This window comes from Dermacentor silvarum, chromosome 10 (assembly GCF_013339745.2).
Source record: "Dermacentor silvarum isolate Dsil-2018 chromosome 10, BIME_Dsil_1.4, whole genome shotgun sequence".
Classification (NCBI taxonomy): Eukaryota; Metazoa; Arthropoda; class Arachnida; order Ixodida; family Ixodidae; genus Dermacentor; species Dermacentor silvarum.
This window is the reverse complement of record NC_051163.1, coordinates 77,994,435-78,017,570: the sequence shown is the minus strand read 5'-3', so window position 1 is coordinate 78,017,570 and position 23,136 is coordinate 77,994,435. Positions and strand designations below refer to the sequence as shown.

Here is a 23,136-nt window from a genome sequence, read left to right as displayed (position 1 = left end):
GGTGTGAATTTATACGAGGGAAGACCTCTGGGTGCATTTCGGACGCCATTCTACCATCACCAAGACACCTGGAGGGACAAACGCACCTGCAGCGTGCCCTGCAGCCTCTGGAGTTGGTGGCGGCCGAAGGGGCAGCCCGGAGGCAGAGCAGAGTCGTTGCACAGGGCCAGCAACACGGTGCTCTCCCAGACGAGGGAGGTGTAGAGGCGGGAGAGACCCCGCAGCACGCCCAGGCCCAGCTCAGAGCCCCAGTGGCTCATGGAGATGGATCGGATCTCGCTCTGCACAACACGCGGGGGGGGGGGGGGGGGCATGAGGCCACCATGCACACTTTCCAGCAGAGCAAAAGATGAAGAGTTCGGCATGGTGCATGAAGGGTTGAGAAAAAGAAAGCAGGGCTAATTGTTTCAAATGCACTTGCTCACAGCACTGTGCAGGCAGTGCATTTCTTCGCAACGAAATCTTGGCAGCTCGCAAGACATCTTTGAAGAAACAGATATAATCCCAGACACTCTGGCAGCTTGATTATTGCTTGCTCTCCGTTCTACTCCCAACATAAGCTTTATCCTCGTAAGCTGCTCTGCGCAATCTACGAAGAAACCTCAGAGAGCTGGACCCACGACAACCTACAAGATTCCCCCCCCCCCCCCCCCCGTAGCTGGAACCCTCTCTCCAGAGTAATCCCTCACCTGGCCTGTGCGGCAGACGTGGACAAACATCACGATGTAGGCATGGGTGGCAGCCATCGCATGAAGCAGGGGTGATTGCTGCTGCGTCGTCGCTGTTGCTACGCCACCCTCGCCACCCTCGCTGCCACTGCCCGACGCTCCTTGGGAGGCAGCTAGGGCCCCCAGCAGCTCTTCGAGCAGCACAGATCCCCCTGGGGGATCCAGGGGCTTGTGCAGGGGCTCAAGGCTCGCCAGCACAGCGCCCAGGTGGGTGAGACCCTGCTGCAGCACCTGGGCCTCGTGCGCCAGATTCTGAGCATAGGGAAGAAACACAAACGGTGAAACCTCGTTAATTCTAACTTCATAGGGCCGAAAAAGAAAACGGACTAATTAACCAGATGTCAAAATATCGACGGTTATAAAGAAAATAAAACAAATGCTTGCTACACCAATCCGCCTTTATTTACTGAATAAATTCACAACCCTTGCTTCTATTTCAGACGGAATCAGTGCAGAAGCGGCAATTCTCGTCATCTCCCGACTGATTAGCGATCGCAGCGGCGAGGGCCTCGCCGACTTCCTTCGCAGTGTAGCCTGTTTGGCTGTGGCGCAAGACCTGCGACTTCATCCGAGTAGACGTGCTTTTCCCTACTGCGTGCACATCCCGATTATTTTTTTCGCCAGTGAACTGCAACAGGTCACGATCTAGCCGCAGGTTTTGCTGACTTTCGTGAAGCAGAACTATACAACACTCGATCCTTGTCATACTTCCCACCCTTCAAAGCCATCGGCAAAGACGACAAATTTAGTGAGGCGCCATTGCTGACAGCGTCGAATTCTTTGTGTAAAAAACACTGCACCAAACAGTGTCAACAAACGTCAAAGCAGCTAGGATAGCATTGCCACGGTGGCTACGGCTGTTAGCAGATCGGCTTGTGACTATGCTGGTTCAATGCTGCTAGATAATCAAAATAGCGGCAGTGATGGCTTCGACTGTCACCGTTTCACACCTGCAGTCACGACGAAATGTCTGGAAAATCGGAGAGTAAGAGTTTCAGACGTCCTTATACATTGCCTCGTGGTAGAATTATCAGACATGTCTAAAAAATTGGTCGCTGACTGTACACACTATCCTCGTAAACAATATGTTTGAATGCTTCTCACTAACTTCATGCAGAGAAAACTACAATCTGGTGCACACTATTGCCACTTTTGCAAGCAAACAGTGCTCGGCTAATTACAATTACCACAGCAAACGGTAAGCGGAGACGAGGGTTGCTCACCAAGATAGACTTGCACACAGACGCAACTGCCTGACAGGCCGGCGAGACCGGGAAGTCGACGGGCAGGTTGGGCAGACCCAGGATGCTCATGAGGGGCACGAGCCCCTTCTGCTGGACGAACTCGCGGCAGTGGTCATCAGTCGAGTTGTTGCTCAGAATGGCGTCCACAAACCGCATCACGTTCAGGATGTAGTCCACCAGAGGCACCGGCGTGCGTGCCTCGGCGGTGGTGCCCCCAGTGCCCGACGCTGCCTTGCCTTCATCGTTCGCTTTCGGTGTTGATGGGACCGTGGGTGCCGGGTCCACATCCTCCTCTTCTTCCTCCTCGTCTGAGGAGCCTGCATCGTTGGCCAGTCCCGAGCCTCGACCGCCGGCTCCGCCCCCGGAGGCCCCGCCCCCGTGACTGGAGGCCTGGGCCCCACTGCCAGAGACTCCGGCCACTTCGCTCTTGGCTGCCGGCCGCGAGCACACAAAAGCCGGGTTGCGGCCAACTGAGCAAAGCTCTTCTAAAAGCTGCAAAAACAAGACAAGAAAAAAAAATAAGCTTGTCACTTTGTTGAATGCATGATGCGATAAGGATACGTCGTGTATTCATCTTATGTATGTCATGAAATATGATGAAAGCTTGCATTACACATAGAATCCATACGTAAAATGCTTACTGCATCAACATTCATTGTTTCTTTGGTTGAATGGATAATTATACAGTAATATATAATATAGACATTTCTTTCCCTGGTCTTATGAAAAACTATGGGTGAGCTAGTTTGCCTACTTGCTCATTTTTCTAGCACAATTTTTGGACGCTAACATAGTAAAACCACGCTAATATGTTTCGGCTCGATGCATTTTCCCAGTTGCTGAAGACTTATGATGCTTAAGGAGGGACGCGGGTTTCAAAAAAAGGTGAGAATTTGAGTAAATCGATTTTTAGAAACCATTTGTTTCAGCATCTGCAATGCCGAGCCTATGCTGTAACAAAACAATTTAGCTGAAAATGCACTCAAAGCGTACAAAAAAATTAGTTTGCCAGCACAGATGGCGAAAAAAGAGCGCCAAATAGCGCAAATATACCAGAGTTCACAGAGCCATCTCTCGTTTTTCCCACCGCTAAGCACCGCCATCTCAGTAAAAAATTAAAAGTTCCGCCTTTTCGTTCCCATCGCTCTTGCGTACGATGGCTGCGTAGGAAAAGCACAAACAAAAACATGAGGGGGCCTGCCTAATGAAGTTCGTGTTGCAAGTGGCCCTGGCATTGGCTCAGCGCGCAAGCATGCTGGTTGGTGCCTTCCAATTGGCTGTTGCTATGGCAATGGTTCACCAACGCTGCCAATGGAGAGCTCGCCTGCTAGGCCTACTTTAAAGTTGATGTGCCATTTGTTTGTTGATCACACCGTGATCGTAAGCAGCAGTTATTTGATGCTTGCTTTAAGAAGTTCGAAACCGGACTCGCGTACAGAAAGCAAAGTGTAACCGTTTCCCGATCATAAGGCGAGAAAGAGGAGGCGATTATTGCATGGAAGAAACGAGCCAGCATGCAAACCGGTGATCGGATTGTGGCGGACCGCAAGTGTTCAACACATTGTGCAGCCCCGTATTACAGTGGCAATTTAAGTGGCAGAAAAGCAAAGCGCTGTGTCATGGTTCTGCACATGATCACGCAGAAGTTGCGCGTGTGCAGTTTTATTTAGCAAACTGTACAGGACCGTAGGTGATACGCCAGCACATGTTCCCATGCCGTGGGTTCTTGCAGTCTAGACCCCGTTTTGAGATTAGGCTAATCTGTAATGTCACTATTAGCGGAGACAGCGCATTCGCAGCACTTGCAAACGTGAACAATGTGGGACAGTGTCCGCCAGGGTTCGTGTTGAACACGACGTGTCCTGTGCACGTAACGTCAACCGTGGCAAGTTTTGTGCAAATGCAGTTTTAGAGTACTCAAAAACGAACGTGTTGACACACAAGCAGGAGATTTGCACAATTTTATAAAACAAACACTAATAAAGGTGCCTTTATGAAAAAAATTTTTTTTTTTTACCTTTCAGGACACTGGAACAGGCACATAAGTGGTAAACCTAGTTTCTTATGCCAACGCTAGGGCCAGTACATGGCTTTATAAGAAGCTTTCGCAAGGTGTTTAGCAGGGTACGGTCACATATTCAGTATGGCCATTCTTGCAAAGACAACAGCTACAAAACAATGTTAATATTTCTGTTGCTGCATTCTAGCAAAAGTTAGTTGTCTAAAACTTCCAAGTGCCTTTTTTTTTTTTTCAGTTCGATGTTTTTATACACCGCACTGAGCCTTAGGGGCTTTTTTCAATGTCGTTGAGTGACAGTAACAAATTTGCTATTGTATTCGTACTGTAATGATCTAAGAAGTGGTGCTTTTTCTGTTACTCAAGGATAATTTCACAAATTACAATCAGAAATAGAAATGAGGGAAAATTATTAAACACATATTGAGTAAATGTTGGTCCATTTTCTTACCAACAGAATGCTTTCAAATAAATAAAAATACCATCACACCATAGAGTAAGTCTCCAGTATTAGGGTCAAGCACCTACTTTTTGTGTTTAGCCAGATGAAACTGCCAAGAAGCCCCGTAAGAAATAGGCCTTAAATTTGTTTTCAAAAAACATTAATGCTTTTTGAACCAGTGCAGCCATCAAAAATATATAGATTTGAAATCACTGAAAAACCTATTAGGACTGAAGTTTCATTAGGATTAAACCACAAATAAATTTTAAAGCCTACATCCCCCCCTTCACAGCATGTTCCACATGTGGCATTCTATATATGTGGTCCCCTAAAGCATACCAGAGGGGTGCAACTGTAATCAAGAAAAAGCCTCACCTTGATAATGGCTGCCGTGGCATCAACTCGCAGACTCGGCTGATGCCTCATGAGTTCGTCCATGGCATTACCCAGGTTGGACGCCGTGTCCCCCATTGGGTCTGATGACCGGCGCCGACGCATGGCAGCCAGGTAGTCTGGCGACAGTAGAACCTGAGGTTGTGTAAAACAAGGCATACTCAGGAATGACGCCCAGGACATATCACCATTGGCACACTTCACTGACTAACCAGATGACACATCCATCCTTTGTTAACAAGACCCTTGAGCATAAGACCTTGGCTCTGTCACTGGAGCTACACCAACGCACCAATCACAAAAGCCGACACAAAAGGTATTGTGAAGAATATGGCACAAGTCCTCAATAGATTATATTCAGAAAAACAGTCCATAGCAGGGTTCATAGAGAAAAACACACTGAAAGTTCCAGGATAGAACAGGGGATGGGTTAAGGATGCGTGAAAACAGTAATCACAGCTCACCAAGGCCATGTTGAAAAACGTTACCGCTGGCAAACCCCATCAAGCATTTACATTAACTACATTACCCGACATTACCTCGTGGCTCCTTATGCAAAAGCTCGTGACGTAGCAAGTGCCTACGCAAGCTCATAATCATTACCGGTTAGTCACAATAAACATACTAACAACTTTAGCCTACATGACGTTTAACAGAAAGCATTCAAAGGAGCACTAATGGAAAACAAAGGGAAACTCACCTTGAAGAGTCGTTCGAACGGTCGACAGGCAACAAATGCTTGCAAACCTCGGGCATTGAGGCACAGTGCACTGAACACGTTGGGTAGGGATGCCAGGACTTCCCTAGTCGCTGGCACCTGCCATAGTTCAAGACAGTGCGACAGGGTCAGTGAAAAATAAAGCCTAGTGAAAGTGACAACGCAAACAAGACAATAGAGAGTTTTACAGCACTTCGCCACCACTAAGCCGTTCGCCTACTGTCTTGGCCACCTGCCACTTCAGAATGCGCTAACTGAACTGTACTCACACAAGATGATGCTCAGCTTTCCCTCATTTGATGTTCACTCTTTCCCACATGTCTCGCACATCTCCTATCCTTCGTCTTACCCACGTGACATACACGGAATGGTGGAAGTCATTTCCTAGTTATGCAGCTGCGACGAGAGTTAGCACGAGTGTTTCGATGCGAACAGCACCTGATGGCATGGATAACTCGGGCACAAGCGAAAGCTGCTTCCTTCTCTTTGGCTTCAAGACATCGGCGTGCCTAGACTGACCACGAGCTTATTGGTGTGGTTTGCTGGTCTAACGAGCAGAAGGTTTCCCTTCGGCTTTGAAGCATCAGTGAACATAATCGCTTAGACGTGCTTCCTTTCGTAAGACTGCATCTGCGAATGACTTAGGCCTCTATTGATATCTGGCGAGGGTAAATATTCACTCAGTAACCTTAAATGGCGAGTCGCATGTCTCAACGAGGAACTGTTACTTGTATTTTGCGCAAAGTAGTGAACAAAAAGATATATTTTGCAATTTGGGTACTCCGAGCTACACTGCTCATAAAGTTGGTGCTGCATTATGCCAGACCGCTAGCTTAGTGCAATAGCCTCTTGAACATGCACTGCCTTGTTACGTTATTCGCACCGCATAGCCCACTGATCGTGCACACAACTTGCGTATTCGAAGAATGTGTCTCACAGAAACCACATGCATCAACCAGTATGTGAAAATGTGAGCACTGGTGAAGCAAATTTTTTAAACTGCAGAGTTTAGCCAAGTTTAATAGGTCACCAGAAATCACAGGAGAGCAAAGAAAAATAACACGCATACAATCCACTGGCACACGAACTCAGAAATGTAAGCAACAGTGAGCATCATGAAATGAACGAAGCGAAAGGTGGAGCTATATGACAAGATCACTTAAAAAAAATGTTATCCCCCTGTCCCTTGCGCTGCAACAGTACACACCCTGTTTGATATTAAAAAAGGAAAAAAAAAAGGAAACTAGCAGCTTACAAACATAGGTTAACAAATTTTTTTTTCTGAAGGAAAGGCTGCTCTGCGAAAGAGAAGTCATAAGAAATGAAGTTCAGGGGCCGTATCATGTAAGAACTGTCCGTTCTTGCATTTCGGCATTGGTTTACATGGAGCCATGCCTCAGTTATTCCCAGTTATCAGCCGCTGTGACCGGCAGTAAGAGATGAATGGAATCGAAATAAATGCGCATTTGGTATTTCTGCGCTACTGCACTATGCATAATGTGTCCTTTGTTATGAGCACTTGAAACCACAAAACCAAAACCCACCTCTTTCACTAGAAGGGCATGGAGAACAACATCTGTGAGGCCATTGTCCTGCAGTGAGGACAGGAGCGATGGCTCCTGGAAGACATACACTGTGACCACGTCGGTGGCTGCAACGAAAGCAGTTGAAATTGATAAGCAACGGTGTTCCTTCTCAATATGCACAAAGCAAAACACTGCGTGAATGCAACTTTTTAGCGAGGTAAACAATCCTGAACAGTCACTGCAAACTGATTATTCAGATGAGTTGGAGTTAGTCGGGAGCTTGACCCTTTCAGCCCTGGCGTCGTCAAATGACGACATGACTTAAAATCGGAATTTTCAGTATGAAAAAAGAACCGCAACTGCTTGTATTTTTCCCACATCGTACTACTGAAAGTGCTAGTGCCATCACCATGGTTAGTCACGTGACTCTACGGAGCGGTGTCGAACGAGGAAGAAGAAATGACAACAACAAACATGGCAGACGTGCCGTCAGGTACGTGCACTTTTTTCTTTTATAATTGAATAACCCCTGCGTAGTTTACGTTGCGTTTTTTTTAATAGTGTCTAAACAGATTGCAGAGAACGCATGTACTTGAATAAGCGTCATTGCATGGTGATATTACTTGTAAGAATATGTTTTTTCCGTGTGCGGTTTTGACGACAGCAGGGCTTTGTGGTTGTATATGGCGTGCCGTGGGCTTGCCATTGCGTCCGATTTCATTGGGTGTGTTTTTTTTTTTTTTTCTTTTTTTCAGGTACGCCTATACCGTTGTAAGAGGGACGTCAGGGCGATGACGTGGCCGGTATCATGGTCGTGTCGAGGACATTGTGCACGTACTCGCACGAAAGAGACCCCTGGAGAGAGCCGGAGGCCGGGGACGGTAGTGCATAAGGTGGTCGACGAGACGGTATCGGGGCAAGTCGAGGGAGAAAGGCTTGTCTGATGGTGGCTGACGGGCACAGGACGAGATGCGGGTAGCGCTGGCGGAGGGAACGCAGGCCGTTCGCCGGCTGTCGAAGAAGTGAAAAATAAGGAGGCGCAGCGCGTGCCGAGCTTGCGCCTCGAGCACGCGCTGCGCTTCCTTATTTTTCACTTCTTCGACAGCCGGCGCCAAGGCACTGGCTGAGAGCGCCGACCAAAACGCCCAGCGTTGCGGCGTCGGTGGGCGCTACACCGTGTATACCGACAAATTCATTCTATTCCGGCCAGAACTTGCGTTCTACGCATCTGGAAGAATGCACGGATGCAGTTTTACGTGAACTTGATAATGGAAACTTGTCTGATGTGGAGGGAGAAATCGACGGATCTTCAGACAGCGGTGATAAGTTTGCGCAGCCTGAGCCAGATATTTCACGTTATCAATGCCTCAGTTGTGAACGCATGGCTGGAGTATAGAAGTGATGCAGCTGCACGAGGACTGATGCCTGGCAAGCACCTGGACCTACTGGACTTCACCCTCCATATTACTGAAGCACTTGCACTAGCCGACAGCCGGCCAAAGGTGCAAAAGCGAGGAAGGCCGTCACTCTCCCCTCTGGTGACTTCGAAAAAAGCAAGATATGCTGAAAATAGGCCAGTACAAGACGTTAGGTTTGATCAGGTGGGACACTGGCCTCTTCGTACCGACAGCAGGGAACAGCGTTGTAAGCTTGAGGGATGCACAGGACAAACCCGTATCATGTGCGAAAAATGTAACGTGCACCTGTGTCTTGCCAAGGCTCGAAACTGCTTCAGAGGCTTCCACATGAACAATTAGTGAAGTTTGTGTTTGCAAAGATTGTGTTTTCCACCTCTGAATAAATTATCTTTTCACTGCGTTTCGCAACCACTGAGCCCTGATGTGCGGTTTTGACGACAACTGTAAATCGGCAAATAATAACACAAATGACTTATTTTTTGCTCAGGCATGTTTCTAGAGTCCTTGTGGTGTAAAATATGCAAAGCAAAAAAATATATACAAGAAAAAGAAAATCCAGGGCTGAAAGGGTTAAAAATGTGCATTAATCTAAAAAGGTATATAAAATAAGGAAATATAGCCAAACCTCAAAATTGTGAAGAAGAAAGAGGCACCATGATAACTGTGTTATAACCATTACTTGTAATAGTCACGCATAACCTCAACCGCAAATACAGTAGAACCCCGCTGTTACGTTTTTCACGGGACCGTAAAAAAAAAACGTAAGAGCCGGGAAACGCAAGAGCCAGGAAACAGGAAAAATTGAGAAATGGGAGTAGTGTTGAACTGAACACAATATTATTTTAATTCTTACGTGCGACAAAAAGTAGTTTCGCCCGACAGCCGAAGTATCGATTGCGATGAGCTATACAAAGTAAGAATAGTAGTTTTATCGTCTGTATAAACTTGTAAACATTCGGTTATTAACTAATTAACAAACATGGTGTCAGCGCCCACAGGCAAACATGAACACATCACACTCGATGAGCGCGGACACGCGCAGTTAAGCGCCGCTGCAGAAGCGAGCGAAGTGAACTTCGTGCTGTTGTCTATCGCTTCAACCCAAACTGAGCGCCGAGAACACGCAGCACGCACAAAGCCACGAGCCGCCGACGCACCTACACTGCGTAGAATCTGCCCCCACCCAGATCGCTTTCAAGATACGGCCCGCGGGACCGCGCGCGCGCCGCCGCGCAGTATGATGCCAGAGCACAACGCTGCCCGCTACCCCCCCCTCGCTCCCTCGCTGGTGCCTCGAGCGCAACGGAAGGAGGCGCGCTTCTTCCCTGCTTTTCTTTCGCGCGCGAGACGCGGTCGTCGGCTCCCCTCGCACGCTTTCACTCGCACATTCAGCATACGGCCGCGCGGCTTCCCTCGCACGCTTTCACTCGCACATAGAGCATACGGCGCGCGACGACGTATGCTGTATGTGCGAGTGAAAGCGTGCGAGGGAAGCCGACGACTGCGTCTCGCGCGCGAAAGAAAGCATACGGCGCGCGGCGACGGCGTTATCGCCCTTGGACTTTATACGGAACATATATGAGCCAAAACCAATTTTAGGGCCGCAACGCGTCATAGACACCATCTTTAGATAGCAAAAGCGGATATCAAAGGCCATACTTTTGCTGGCGGAAACCGAAAATACGTAATAAATGTCGCCCCCAGCACTTTGGGCGGCCAATGCCATCGTCAAGCAACCAAGCCAAGCGACATGAAAAGTCAAAATGGCCGCTCGGGCCGGCGCGGTGTGGCAGTTCTCAACGTATGATGCGGGAACGGTCCCACAGTTGCGACGTAACAGCGGGGTTACCAATGCATTGGGTTCTATGGGAGCTGTGCCGGGACCGGCCGAAAACGACGTAACAGCCGGGAAAACGCAGCACCCGGGAACGTAACAGCGGGGTTCTACTGTATTTCATAACTGCCCCATTATACCCCCGTAATGCCCAACATATCACGCTTGCTTTGGCAAGTTTGATACATTAAAATTACTACCATATTTATTAGAATCTAGGCCCGATAGTTTTTTTTTTTTTTTTTCAAATAACCATATACAAAACTCTAGGATCGGCTTAGCTTCGAGGATTTTGAAACACGACAGTTTTGAACTGAAACTGATAAATATGGTGCATAGTTAGCGCTATCTAGAAAAGTCGGTATCGCAGCCACTACTAGCCACGCCAGTAGCCAACTGAAGTACATGAGTGACGTCGCCATTTTGACCTGTATCGTACCGGCAGTATCGGTATGGTGTAGCATCGGCGCACGGCAGGGCGTTATTGTAATGGCACCAAACAGGCGATGCCACTATAGTGCCACTTTCTAACTAACAGTTGTGCTAGCCGCACAGGCATCGTCAAACGTTCAAGCCGCGCAGGACTTTCAAGCCGTTTCAAGCGTTCAAGCAGTTTCAAGCGTTCCAGCCGTTTCAAGCGTTCCAGCCGTTTCAAGCGTTCCAGCCGTTTCAAGCGTTCCAGCCGTTTCAAGCGTTCCAGCCGTTTCAAGCGTTCCAGCCGTTTCAAGCGTTCCAGCCGTTTCAAGCGTTCCAGCCGTTTCAAGCGTTCCAGCCGTTTCAAGCGTTCCAGCCGTTTCAAGCGTTCCAGCCGTTTCAAGCGGTCAAGCCGTTTCAAGCGGTCAAGCCGTTTCAAGCGTTCAAGCCGTTTCAAGCGTTCAAGCCGTTTCAAGCGTTCAAGCCGTTCCAAGCGTTCAAGCAGTTCCAAGCGTTCAAGCAGTTCCAAGCGTTCAAGCAGTTCCAAGCGTTCAAGCAGTTCCAAGCGTTCAAGCCGTTCCAAGCGTTCAAGCCGTTTCAAGCGTTTCAGCCGTTTGAAGCGTTTCAGCCGTTTGAAGCGTTTCAGCCGTTTGAAGCGTTTCAGCCGTTTGAAGCGTTTCAGCCGTTTGAAGCGTTTCAGCCGTTTCAAGCCGCGCAGGCATTGATGAGAAAAACGTCCGTTATTGGAGGGGGCAACAGTGTAGTATCAGCGTACAGCGTGGAATTATCGTAATGACACCAAACAGGCGACGCCGCTTTATAACAGTTGTGCTAGCCGCAGAGGCATCGTCAAAGGTTCAAGCTGGGCGGGACTTCGGCATCGATGAGAACATCCGTCGTTGGAGGGGGCAACGGGAGATGCTTTATGCGTGCGCCGCAACGAGTATGGCATTTACCCAGAAACTTTGATCGTGCCCTCCTTCAAAAAGTGCAGCATCTCTAATGCGCTTGATGGTACTGAATGTAGTGCACTGCTTGAAAATGGCAGCGATAAGGAAGATAGCGACAAGGCTAGCAGCGATGATGCAGAATGAGCTCGGCATGTTCACATTCAATAAATGCTGTTTTCATTTTGTGAACCCAGCCTACATTCGAGGCATGTTTTTTTTTTCCTGGCTTCGGACTTTGGGAGGTTGGCTTAGAATCGGAGTCTGCCTAGGTTCGAGTAAATACGGTATTTACGCATAGAAAACTTACTGCCCAGCCCGTGGTTGCATTTTACATATGTTGGAGACACGTTTCAGTTGTGGATAGTGCAGCAAAATTGATTAATAATCAATTACAAATGAAATGTTAACTCGACATTTCATTTTTCTTGAGCAAATGAACTCTCCATAGCCAGAAATAAAGGCAAACAAGTTGTTCTAATTTTCCATCATGTAGAATAGTGTTTGGGCATTACAGGTATGCAGGATGCCAACACTGAGCTAAGTTAATAAAAAAACAATAAATTTGTGTACATTCTTGCTAGCATACTATTATTGCTTATCTAAAAAATTTAATTCTGGGGCTTTACATGCCAATATCATGATCTGATTATGAGGTGTGTCGTAGTGGGCGACTCCACATTAATTATGACTCTGGATTAATTTTCATGTGCACCCAATGCATGGTACACAGGCGTTTCTGCATTTCGGCTCCATCAAAATGCGGCCACTGCAGCCGAGATTTGACCCCACAACCTCGTGCATAGCAGCATAATGCCATAGCTGCAAAGCCACCACAGCATGCAACTATTTCTCTAGTTATGCACATCTGGCCACTTGGCCAAGTACACCTTCATGGAAAGCACTTTCCTCGGATCCAACAGCCGTTGGAAGGACAGGAATCAGGTGGGGAAAACAAAAGTGCTCACCTAATAGGAACAAAGACGGACCATAGTACTCCGAGTTGCTAATGATGTGCTTCAACGAACGTGGCAAGGAGCCATCCATCACTGGGCACGAAGAAAAGAAAAACAAGAACACTGCAGCATCAGAAATCACTCAAGTACACAATACAACACAACACACACACACACACACTGATGGTACCGCAAGACCTTGTTTCAACGAAATTGAAGGGGGAGCCAAAATTACTTTATATCCATTACAGTAAAACCTTGTTAATTTGAAACCTCGTTAGGTGTGTGCATTACTTAATGCAATGAAACTCTCGTTAATTCGGACATATTCGGCCGCACATCGGTTAATTCAGACAACTCTCAGAGCTCGGCAAACATGGAGTGCCGCAAATGTGCGACGCAAAGGATCAAAAACGGCATTAGTGTCCACCAAAACGAAGCGGTGGAGTTCGCATCGCTATAGTCATCAGTCGAAATTGTACATGAATGACAGCAAAGCCTGGACGCTTCGTGCCTATTTGTGCCTTTAAAGCCTTTATTGTTGCATTTACCACCGTGCAAAAGCACTGCGTTGGCCATGTGCCTTAATGAATGCGTAGTTGCAATCCTTGATTGCGTCAATAATAGTTTAGTTTTTACTCAGTACAAAGCTTTCGAGGATGGAGAGCACTGTCTAAATCGCTATGGGCGGCGACACTGCTGAATAAATAATCGAGATGTGCGAGCGGTAGTGAAAAGCGCGTCTCAGATGCGCGTCGCGGCCGCGTTGTGAGGAAGTAGCGAGGCCTTCAGCACTGCGAGCGCTAATCAGTCACGAGATGACAATTGCAGAATCCGCACTGCTTTTGTGAAAAATAGAAACAGCATTTGCCGATTCATTCAGTGAATAAAAGCGGCTTGGCGTAGTAAGCATTAGGTTACTGTTTTCTTGATACCTTCAATAATTAGACATTCGGTTAATTCAGACACTTTTTGCAGTCCTGTGAAATCCGATGAGATTTTACTGTATATCCATATTGCATATAATGCAATGTAAATCCCAGGATTTGAAGGGGAGTTTCACTTAGTCCGTTATATCCATTATTTCGTTGTATTCCATTTCATTATAATAAGGCTTGAAGAGGTATTAGTATATCTTATTTTTCCGCATATATAACCTGCCACCGCATATAAGCCACACCCCCCCAATTACAAACCTGAACAAAAAAAAAAAGTCCACTGCAGAGACAACAGCACACAACAATGCTCACATCTTTGCAAAAAAAGTCCTTTCATGGATGCACAATCTCGTTCATGTTGTGTATCTTCGGCCCAGCAGCTTAAATCCGCAGCGCTTAAAAATGCACAATTTGGATGTGGCTAATATCCGTCAGTCAAGCTGGTGCAGGACAACGCCAGACTGGTGCACATGAGTAAGTGCGCACTACAGCTCTCTCGTGCACATAGCAAACGTTGCACACATTTGCATGAAGCTGCGTCTGCTATGTAGCGCAGACAATGCGGCTCACTGAGGCCAGCCGGATGCTCCAAGTGGTCTCAGTGGCTGACATAGCTCCAAAGGAAGTTTCACTTAATCCAATATATTTCATTTCTCTGTATTCCATTTCGTTATAACGAGGTTTGACTGTATTAGTGTAATGTATTTTTTCGTGGCGAGCCGGCCCGAGTGCCAACATCAGATTGGAACAGGTCGTTTGCTTCCACAGTTGCACACCTTCGAGGTGTGTTGCATCATGGTCGAAGCTCGTTACATTAGGAATCCTTTCAACGCGAGTTAGCACTGCAGCATCCATCACTTACCCGATGTAAGTGCTGCCAACGTACTTGCACAGCGAACCAAGAGGCCGTTTTGTTTGACGCTCGAAAATTGTGTGGTTGCCGCATAGATAAGTGCAAAAGGAAGTGTGCTACTTGTCACTCGGTGCGAGAAAACAGCTGCAAGTAGCTATATTGTACACTGCAGCAGAGCAAAGGGATGAGACTATCTCATGAGGCTATCCATCAACCGTAAGTTGATGGATAGCCTCAGAGTTTGGTTCGTCGTAGTCGCCAAAATCGAAAGTAGAGGCATCTATGTGAACATCCAAAATCAAATTTGAACTGCGTGCCATGGCAATGTTCAGTAGACGGAGCGTTGTGGGCACCACCTCACTCCGCCGTAGCCTGCACAGTGCAAGGCATTGATATAGGTAGGAGCGGAAGGGTCGAGAACGGGATCAGATGCAATTTCCGATTACCAATAACTTCGCTTCTGCTGATTGCATTGAAGTACGTTTTGCGGCGGAATAGTCTATTTTAACATCAAATGCATTTCTCGACTTCCAATAAAAAATGTTTCAGGGTCATTTTAAAGTAAGTGTCAACTTTGGCCAAACGACAGAACCCCTTTAGTGAAATTCACCTGGCACAGCTCCATTCGAGGCTAGGCTAATTTTACATAAGCCTAGCGGGAACAATATACTAAACCTCACAAGAAAGCCTGATCTTCACCGCCTCTTTATGTGAAATAAAGAAAAAGAGTCCAGGACATGATTACAGGGCACTCACTGTTTCACAGATTACATAAGTCGGAAGCACAAAAATATTTGAAAATGCTCACAATGCCGTATGCTGTCCGCAAACGATGGGTCCTGGATCGCCTTCTTGAGAAAGTTGAGCATCGACTTGAGAAGCGCTGCCCGCTGAGGGAAGCACTGAAGGCCTGGAAAAGACGGGACTGATGTTCATAAAAATAAAGTCGCTCAAATTTGCCATTATGAGTGACAACCAATGTTGGCATAGGCATTAAGCAGCACATCCAGAGAGCAGCACACAAAGCATCGTGTACAGCTAAATCTGTCTGCATTGTGTCAGCAAAAGTAGACAAGTGACACAACATTAGAGAAAACTTTTTTTTGCGTAAACACCAACATGACATTATATTTGAGATGTTGTGACGTGGCAAAACATTTTATGTGCATAATATGGCAATGGTTAACATGGGTCCCAGAAACAAAAAATTTCGTTTTCATTTTTAGTATTTTTCTAATCCCCATACCAGGGCACTTGGCAAAAAAACTAGCTCAAAATGACACAGCGTTGAGGAAGAAAACACTGTATTTGTCCAATGAAATGTTCAGTTTTGCCCATGGAAGGGCTGACATGACCCATTTTGTGTCATTCGCCATTCCAAAATAGTATCATAGCCAGGCCATCTCGCTCTTGTTTGAAAGAGCATGTTTGCAGCTTGCATTCTTACCAAAACAAGCCTTTAATGCTGCTTCAGAAGGAAACAACCTGGTTTTGTAGTTTAAAATGCCATTTTAACATACTCCAATTTTCTGCACTTTTATCAAAAAATGATTTTTCCAAGTCTAAAATTTTGGCAGCAGCACTATGTCACTGTTACTCAATCCTCTTGATTTCCTTTTTGCCTGAATGCTAGAGAGTCGGAGAGTGCACAAAAGCTATGATATAGTGTTTTAGGAACCTGCAACATATTGAAATCTTGTAGAAATCAGCAATAAAAATTCACATTTGCAAAGTTGCAACTCTAGAATTTCATAACTTCAGCTAAAATACAGATATACAGAAAATGCAAACCTGCACTCTGAACATTTAGGAAGATACCTCCTTAATTTTAGCTCTCTTAGTGCAGTACATTTTTTGCAAGTCACATCTCAAATGTATTACACATAAATAAGGGGAACTTTTTTTTTTTTTTGATTGACTTAAAACAAACTGCACATTTCTAATCAGCACACAAGATTCAACATTTCCTGAAAATTTCACGTGTCTAGAGTCAATAACAAAAGTGTTTTTATCCGGGACCCATGGCCTGGAGCAACAGTCCCACTGCAATTTGTGAGACCTCACCTCTGCGGATTTCTGGTTCCTCATCTGCGTCGCTGGATGCAACAGCTGATGGCGGCACTGCGCCTTCAAGGCTATCAACACCAGCATCACCCCTGGCTGATGTGGAGCTGCACAAAAAGTCACTAATGAAGACCCATTTCCAAGAGGTCAAAACAAACATTGCCGTGTCATTCAGTTAGCGCTAGCCTGTGAACACTCACTACAAAACCTGTTTTGCCATTTGTCACAATTCAGTGACCGCTTCTGCTGACACATTCTCCAACGATCACTCTCGGGGACTCAGCTAGCGCTAGCCTGTGAACACTCACTACAAAACCTGTCTTGCCATTTGTCATAATTCAGTGACCACTTCTGCTGACACATTCTCCAACGATCACTTTCGGGGACGGTCCAACCTCGATAATTTAAATTCGAAGGGGCCCAAAAGTTTGTTCCAATTAAACAGAGTTCGTATTAGGGGAATTCGTATTAAGGGCGTATAAACAGAGCATAATGCATACTGTCACGAAGCTACACTTCGCGCGCAGCCATGAAAGCCACACTTCCAGGCAAAATTGTTGCTGCTGTAAAGCCACACCCACAAGGCAAAATTCGCATAAAACCCACATTCCAACTTTATAGTGTTAAATTTATTGCGTTTTTGGTGGGGTTTATACAAAATACGGTACTTGCAACGGGAGACCCCAGCCACCGGCGCTCGGCCTCAATGTCGGGCCGAAACCGCCGCAGCATGAATTGGCGCACTGCTGAGTGCACATTCGGCGGCACGGTATGCTCGAATTAACTGCCGCAAATGCTTACGCATCCAGACTACAGAGCGTTTTCACAGATTGAAATACAGATAATTTTGACAGGACCACAGCATCAGTTTTAATAAACCACAAGTTAAACTGTATTCTACTGCATCACTTTCAGTGCGCACCGATTGGCTGGTTCTGCAAAACTGGTTCTGAGCTCAAACTGAGCTCAGACTGCTGTGCAGAATAATACAACCACTAGCGGCCAGCTAAGAACACTTTTATGCAGTCTATGTTGCTTCCGCTGCTCTCATCTCTGGTCTCCAATGAAGCCACACACTATGCATTCCGAATAAATGAGAACTCATCTTAAGAACTTCTTAAAGCACAAAGAAAAGAGGAGACACAGAAATTACAGTACAAGGTGCTTAAACACCTCTATGTGTCTTGTCTTTTTGTTGCGCTTTTGCAAGTTCTTGCAATGTCAACCAACTAGCCTGTTGTCCACCTTGCTGCATAAATGAGCACACTTCCTGCAGTGATGCCCACTTAATGTGCCCAACAGCATGATGCAGATAAACCTGCTAAACAACATGCCTCAGCATAACCAATACAGTTGAAGCACGCTGGATTTATGTCATCTATGCCGCATGATCAAGATGCCGCAGATCAATCTAGTGGCAGCTTGTGGAAACTAACCAGCATGTGAAAGTGGCCTCCAAGATCACAATTCCACACCATTACAATTTCCGAGACCATGATGCTTAGGTGAACACTTCTTTTCCAAATATTCATGCTCCAAAGCGGGGTACAGACCTCACACGATGGTCGGCTTTACACAAGTAAATATGGTAGTTACAAGACAGTAGCAAGAATGACACTTGATGAAAAAAGCTTGGCATACAACCCAACCTCAAGAGCAGCTGAGGAATTCATTCACATCGACATCATTGTCTTCATCGCTCCTCTAAGAGTATTATTATGGCCTTCGAGTAGCCATGACAATATAAACTTCTTTACAGGCTGCCTTAACAAGTAAAGGAGTTCGCATTTCAAGTCATAGGGCATCCAGCAAGAAACCAAGGAGATAAAAAAGCATTCCTTTACACTAGCATTGCGCATGTGCTATGTCCTTTTCATTCTACTAGCACTTCATTCCACATGGAAGGAGAAATCCACTCACGCCACTGGCTCACTCCTTGGTGACTGGTCCACTTCCATTGGCGTGGGATCCTGGGCTGCATTCTCATCCGTCGAGGCGACAGAGGGCTCTCGGTGTCGAGGCCGGATGGCAAATGGCTGTTCCTTCCTGCAATGCTCCACTTCCAGCTGTGCACACAAAAGACAAAAGTTGATCAAGAGCTTAGCAAGAGGAACGAGGTTGGCAAACCATCTTGTGTTTGTATGAAATGCAATTCTGTTAAATTAAAGGGCGTCAACCTTAAAGGGCATCATCTAGCGGTGCTATCTATTCCAAGATTTATAAGCTAGATGTACTTTCCTACACCATCCCAACTTAATAAAATTTTAGTGACAATCTGTTTTTAATTGTAGGAGCTTAAGCTCGACTGACACAATTGCTTTCTAAACAATGTAGTAAAAATTTGTTGCTTTAATACTTGTGATCAACAAAAAAAGCATGTGCACGCAGACAGCAGAACCACAGACTCCCACTGAAAACAACCGAGTACCAAGCACTAGAAGCATTTAAAATGTTGCGGAACATTACAAAACGTCTATGTGAACCATCTACAGCTAGTATATTAACCAGGCCAGTAAATAAACCTGACAGTTGTGCTATCTTGGTCTGTCATGACGGCCCCCCAACCTACCTCAAGTCGGCGGATGAAGCTGTTGAGGCCACCGTGAGCCTGAAATGTCTGCATGTCCAGGCCCGTGATGAGGTCTATGACACGCACCGCGCGAGTCACAAACTGCAAAAGAGCACAATGTCATGCAACCCCATTTCATCATTCCGAGGCACTTGAATGCATGGAATGCATTTTCTTCTGAAACGTGCATGAAATGAAGGATGCAATAACGCTGGCGGCTAACGCACTTGTTTTGCCTCTCGGCACCCGCGAACAGCAAAGTACACTACTGCTCAGTAAAGCGAGTGCTAATATTGAATGACTGAAATGGGCTTTACCGCATGTGAATATACATGTAATTCATTCACACCTTTCTCACCATTCTGTTGTGCAAGACAGCGTGGGTTTCGCGAGGTACACTCACACAAGGAAGGAAGGTATGAACAACACGAGCACAATGCACAATATGTGCTCATTTGAAATGTTTCATATGTCTCAAATTCTGTCTGCTCGTTCCCTCGGTTTTATTGAAGCCCCACACGCCTGCCAAAGTCAATTCTCTCTCTCTCGCCCACTACTGCTTGAGCCATGCATCCATCCATCCCCAGAGAAGGCAGGAAAAAAAAAAAAACTCACCGTTATGTGCTCTGGCTCTGTGCCGTGCCAGCCAATCACTTTCAGAAGAGATTCCACCATTCCACAGGACACCAATGCTTCCCCACCTGTGCAAGCACAAACAAGAGCCTGTGAAGCCTTGTGCAATGGGAACAAAATACAGCGATAGTCGACATGCTTCTTACAAAGCCGGTTTGCACACGTCTTCAGCTACCATTACAGTACACAGAGCATTTTCCAGTATTAGGGCCATATTGTATGACAATAGGATGTTACATAATATGTATAAGAAGCAACACAAATTGACTGACTGAATTATTTTAGCCCAGACAGTTCTTGATATTTGCTCTGGGTCCTTTTTGGAATGTAATATAATCCCTGTTTATCAAGCTGTTAACTAGTCCTGAGTAGTGTTGTCCAAATGACACCATGAGAACCCAGCAAAGAAACTTCAAGCCAGACTCATTTTGTATCTTTTCTCACTTACAGAGATTCCAATAATGACAACGCCGACGTTTGTGGTATTTCCAGGAGTGTAATTTACTAAACAAACTTAACATTATTCTTCAGTGCCCCTTAAAGGCGCGTATCTAATCTCACGCACACGAGCATTTCATGTCCATGACATCAGTTCAGTTTGACTGCTGTTCTCTGTCACTACTGCCTGGTTTCACCATCTTTTGCTGTATTCAGTTTTTCTCTTTTTTTTTTTTTGTAGTGTAATGAACATGCTATATATTGCTTTTCCGTTGAGAAATGTTGCATGTAAATCCTGTATATGCCCACCCATTGCTGTTCATGTGTACCTGGGGCACTGCGTGCTCCCCTTCAAGCTGCCTTTAGCAGCTTTTTGCCCAGTGTCCCCTCTTCCCTGTACTGTTTTGTACTGCGTGAAAGAGAAATAAACCTTCTATTCTACTATATTAATAACTGGCCTTATAACAGTGCAGATAGTGCAAGAGCCTCTATCGGCTAATTTGGATAGTTCTCTCACAGCCTATCCCCGTTATAAAAGCACTGGCTGGTTGCAAATCACCTGTCACATCCCCTTAATCTGTAACACCAAATCTCACTCGTGAAGAAGTTTTTGAGCCACGTCCTCAAAAACTAGTTTGACAGTTTCAGTTGAACGTCTCAAAAACATCGGCCTAGATTTGAGTCTTCTACAGTAGCACGCACAAAAATGTCATGTGCTCACAGATAGGAGCAGACAAATGCCATCTACAGCTGTATCAATATGCATAGATACATTTCAGAGCCTTGTCAACCCCACTTACCGCTCTCGTAGCTGGCCAAGTGGTACAGGAACGAAAAAAGTGCAGTGGCAAAGGGCAAGGGAAATGGGTCGGCACCAGGTTCTGCAATGAGAAAAAAATTAAATGCTTAAAAACCCAATTTCACATTATCCAGAGATTTCATCAAAATTCATCAAATTTTTCCTCAAATCAGGATTCATCAAATGTGATCAACCAATGTCAAGCAGCCTACAACAACGTCAATCAAGAACAACACCAATTTGTCTAGAGTAGTGGCACCAAATGATTTGTATGTACAATTTCAGAGCTAGCATACATGACCTCATGAACCTCACAAGAAGGATCAATTGCCCAGGTAGTGTTGTGACGAGCAAGACAAGAAGAAATGCACCCTCACCTGTGAGCGACTGAATGCAGCTCCTGACGAGCACAGGGAGAAAGCCGTGGTACGACGCCGCGCCTGTCGCATCCACAATGGCGCCAAGCCTGGATGGAGAACACAAGACAGACGTGTCAGCTTTTCAGAGGCACAGCGGAGAGAGCAGAAGAGCACAGACAGTTTGATGGGATGGGCACTACGATTTTGATCAGCATTTGGAGACTCGAAGAAGTCCAACTCCATAAATGAAAAAATGCCTCACTAATAGAACGGATACTGGCAGTTACATTCAGCGAAGGGTAAATGTAAGCACACTGAAAAAGATACCATATTTATTTGAATACAAGGCGAAGTTTTTTTCCCAGAATCCTTACCCTCAATGTCTACCCCCGCCTTATGCACGAAGTTCGCTTTTAGGTGCGGCTTCACGGCATCGCGAATTTCTCCTTACAGTGTGGCTTTACAACAGTGCATGCCGCTATGCCGTGAAGCCCCACCTAGAGGTAAAATTTGCAGATAACTCGCACTCCGCGTGGTGAAGCTCTTTTTACCCCTTATTTCATGGTCGCCATTTTGCACCAGTGTGCATAAGCTTTTTTTTTTTCTTGGGTCCCCGAACTGCACCCTTGCCTTTTAAGCGTGACTGCCTTATAATCGAATAAATACAGTATGGGCACAGGACAGTAAAGTGATGAGCAATGAAGTTAGGAAAATTTCAAGGTACAAGGAGGGCCAGGGTTGGCACAACACAGTAGGAATTAAACAACAGCCCTCACTTTTTTTCGTCCTGGAATGGACTTACAATGCAGCACAAAAAGGGGCATCTGCTGTAACTGTCTACCATAACTGTCCCACTTTAAGCATACATTTGAACAATTCAAGGGCACGAGCGAAGCCTTTAGCACTTGGCCCCATTTCCAGGTGGTCTGTCTCTGAATTACTGACCACACACAATGCTGCGTAGCTTCAGTGATCGGACAATTACTGGCGTATTCTGCCCATGTGGCAGATGGACCGCTCTAACGCAGTCACAAAAGCTACAGCAACAGTCTAGGGATACAGACAGTTGTATATTTAATCCTTAAAGTAAATTTTCTTAAATTATTACACTTTAAACTGTTGTTACGCAGCACCTACACCAAACTGAGCAATTATACCCACAACAGAAGGTTTCTATCACACTATCTCCAGAGAAAGTACGACAAGAAAGTACCGAGATTCAGCAGTACTACAGTAAAACCTCGATAATTCGAAGGTCGCCGGACCGCGAAAATTCTTCGAATTAAGCGGATTTTCGAATTAACCGAAATGAATAAAAAAAAGAAAACAAGCAAGAACTTGCAGCAAAAAGAAATCACCTTTATTTTCCATGTCCGAGAAAAATTACTCAATGTAATTACCGATGCGGGATTACTTGGCGCGCTGGTTCCCCGCCCCTAGTGCCATGCTCTCCAGCTGGCTCAAAAAACGTAGCATACAAATATCACCCGCACTGCACTCAACAAAGTTGCGGATGATGTTCACGGAATCGATAACTGCCGCGAAAGCGGGCGTGGTGGTGCTTGACTCCAAAAATTTGGACTTGCTGGATATTCCGGACTTCAAAAATGCACTGTCAGGGTTCCCATTGGGTTCATGCAATTTCGCACCCAATTTTTCAGACGAATTGAGACCCCAAAGTTCGATTTTGCGGACTAAATCGCTCTTTCCGAGCCGCGCTACCCAATCTTGGAGGCCGCCATGTTGGATTTTGCACTGGCTTGGATTCCAGTGGCTCGCTGTGTAGCCTCCAAGATTGGAACGCGCGCTATCAATAGAGAGCTAGCGCAATCCTCCAGTCTCGGAG

At 46.0% G+C, this 23,136-nt stretch overlaps 1 protein-coding gene across 1 annotated transcript in view; it reads right to left on the bottom strand.

Annotated features, from left to right (window-relative positions):
* Positions 1 to 23,136, bottom strand: part of LOC119431651 (E3 ubiquitin-protein ligase HUWE1-like) — a 179,786-nt gene that overhangs the window by 127,004 nt on the left and 29,646 nt on the right. The window contains exons 13-26 of the mRNA XM_049657964.1: positions 21,309 to 21,397; positions 20,933 to 21,013; positions 19,677 to 19,762; positions 19,062 to 19,163; positions 18,413 to 18,558; positions 16,493 to 16,599; positions 15,237 to 15,338; positions 12,650 to 12,730; positions 7,087 to 7,193; positions 5,525 to 5,641; positions 4,807 to 4,959; positions 1,952 to 2,464; positions 690 to 980; positions 87 to 281 (exon numbers count right to left, since the gene is read on the bottom strand). Coding sequence (XP_049513921.1) covers positions 87 to 281; positions 690 to 980; positions 1,952 to 2,464; positions 4,807 to 4,959; positions 5,525 to 5,641; positions 7,087 to 7,193; positions 12,650 to 12,730; positions 15,237 to 15,338; positions 16,493 to 16,599; positions 18,413 to 18,558; positions 19,062 to 19,163; positions 19,677 to 19,762; positions 20,933 to 21,013; positions 21,309 to 21,397 — 2,170 coding nt within the window. The remainder of the gene's footprint in view (positions 1 to 86; positions 282 to 689; positions 981 to 1,951; positions 2,465 to 4,806; positions 4,960 to 5,524; positions 5,642 to 7,086; positions 7,194 to 12,649; positions 12,731 to 15,236; positions 15,339 to 16,492; positions 16,600 to 18,412; positions 18,559 to 19,061; positions 19,164 to 19,676; positions 19,763 to 20,932; positions 21,014 to 21,308; positions 21,398 to 23,136) is intronic.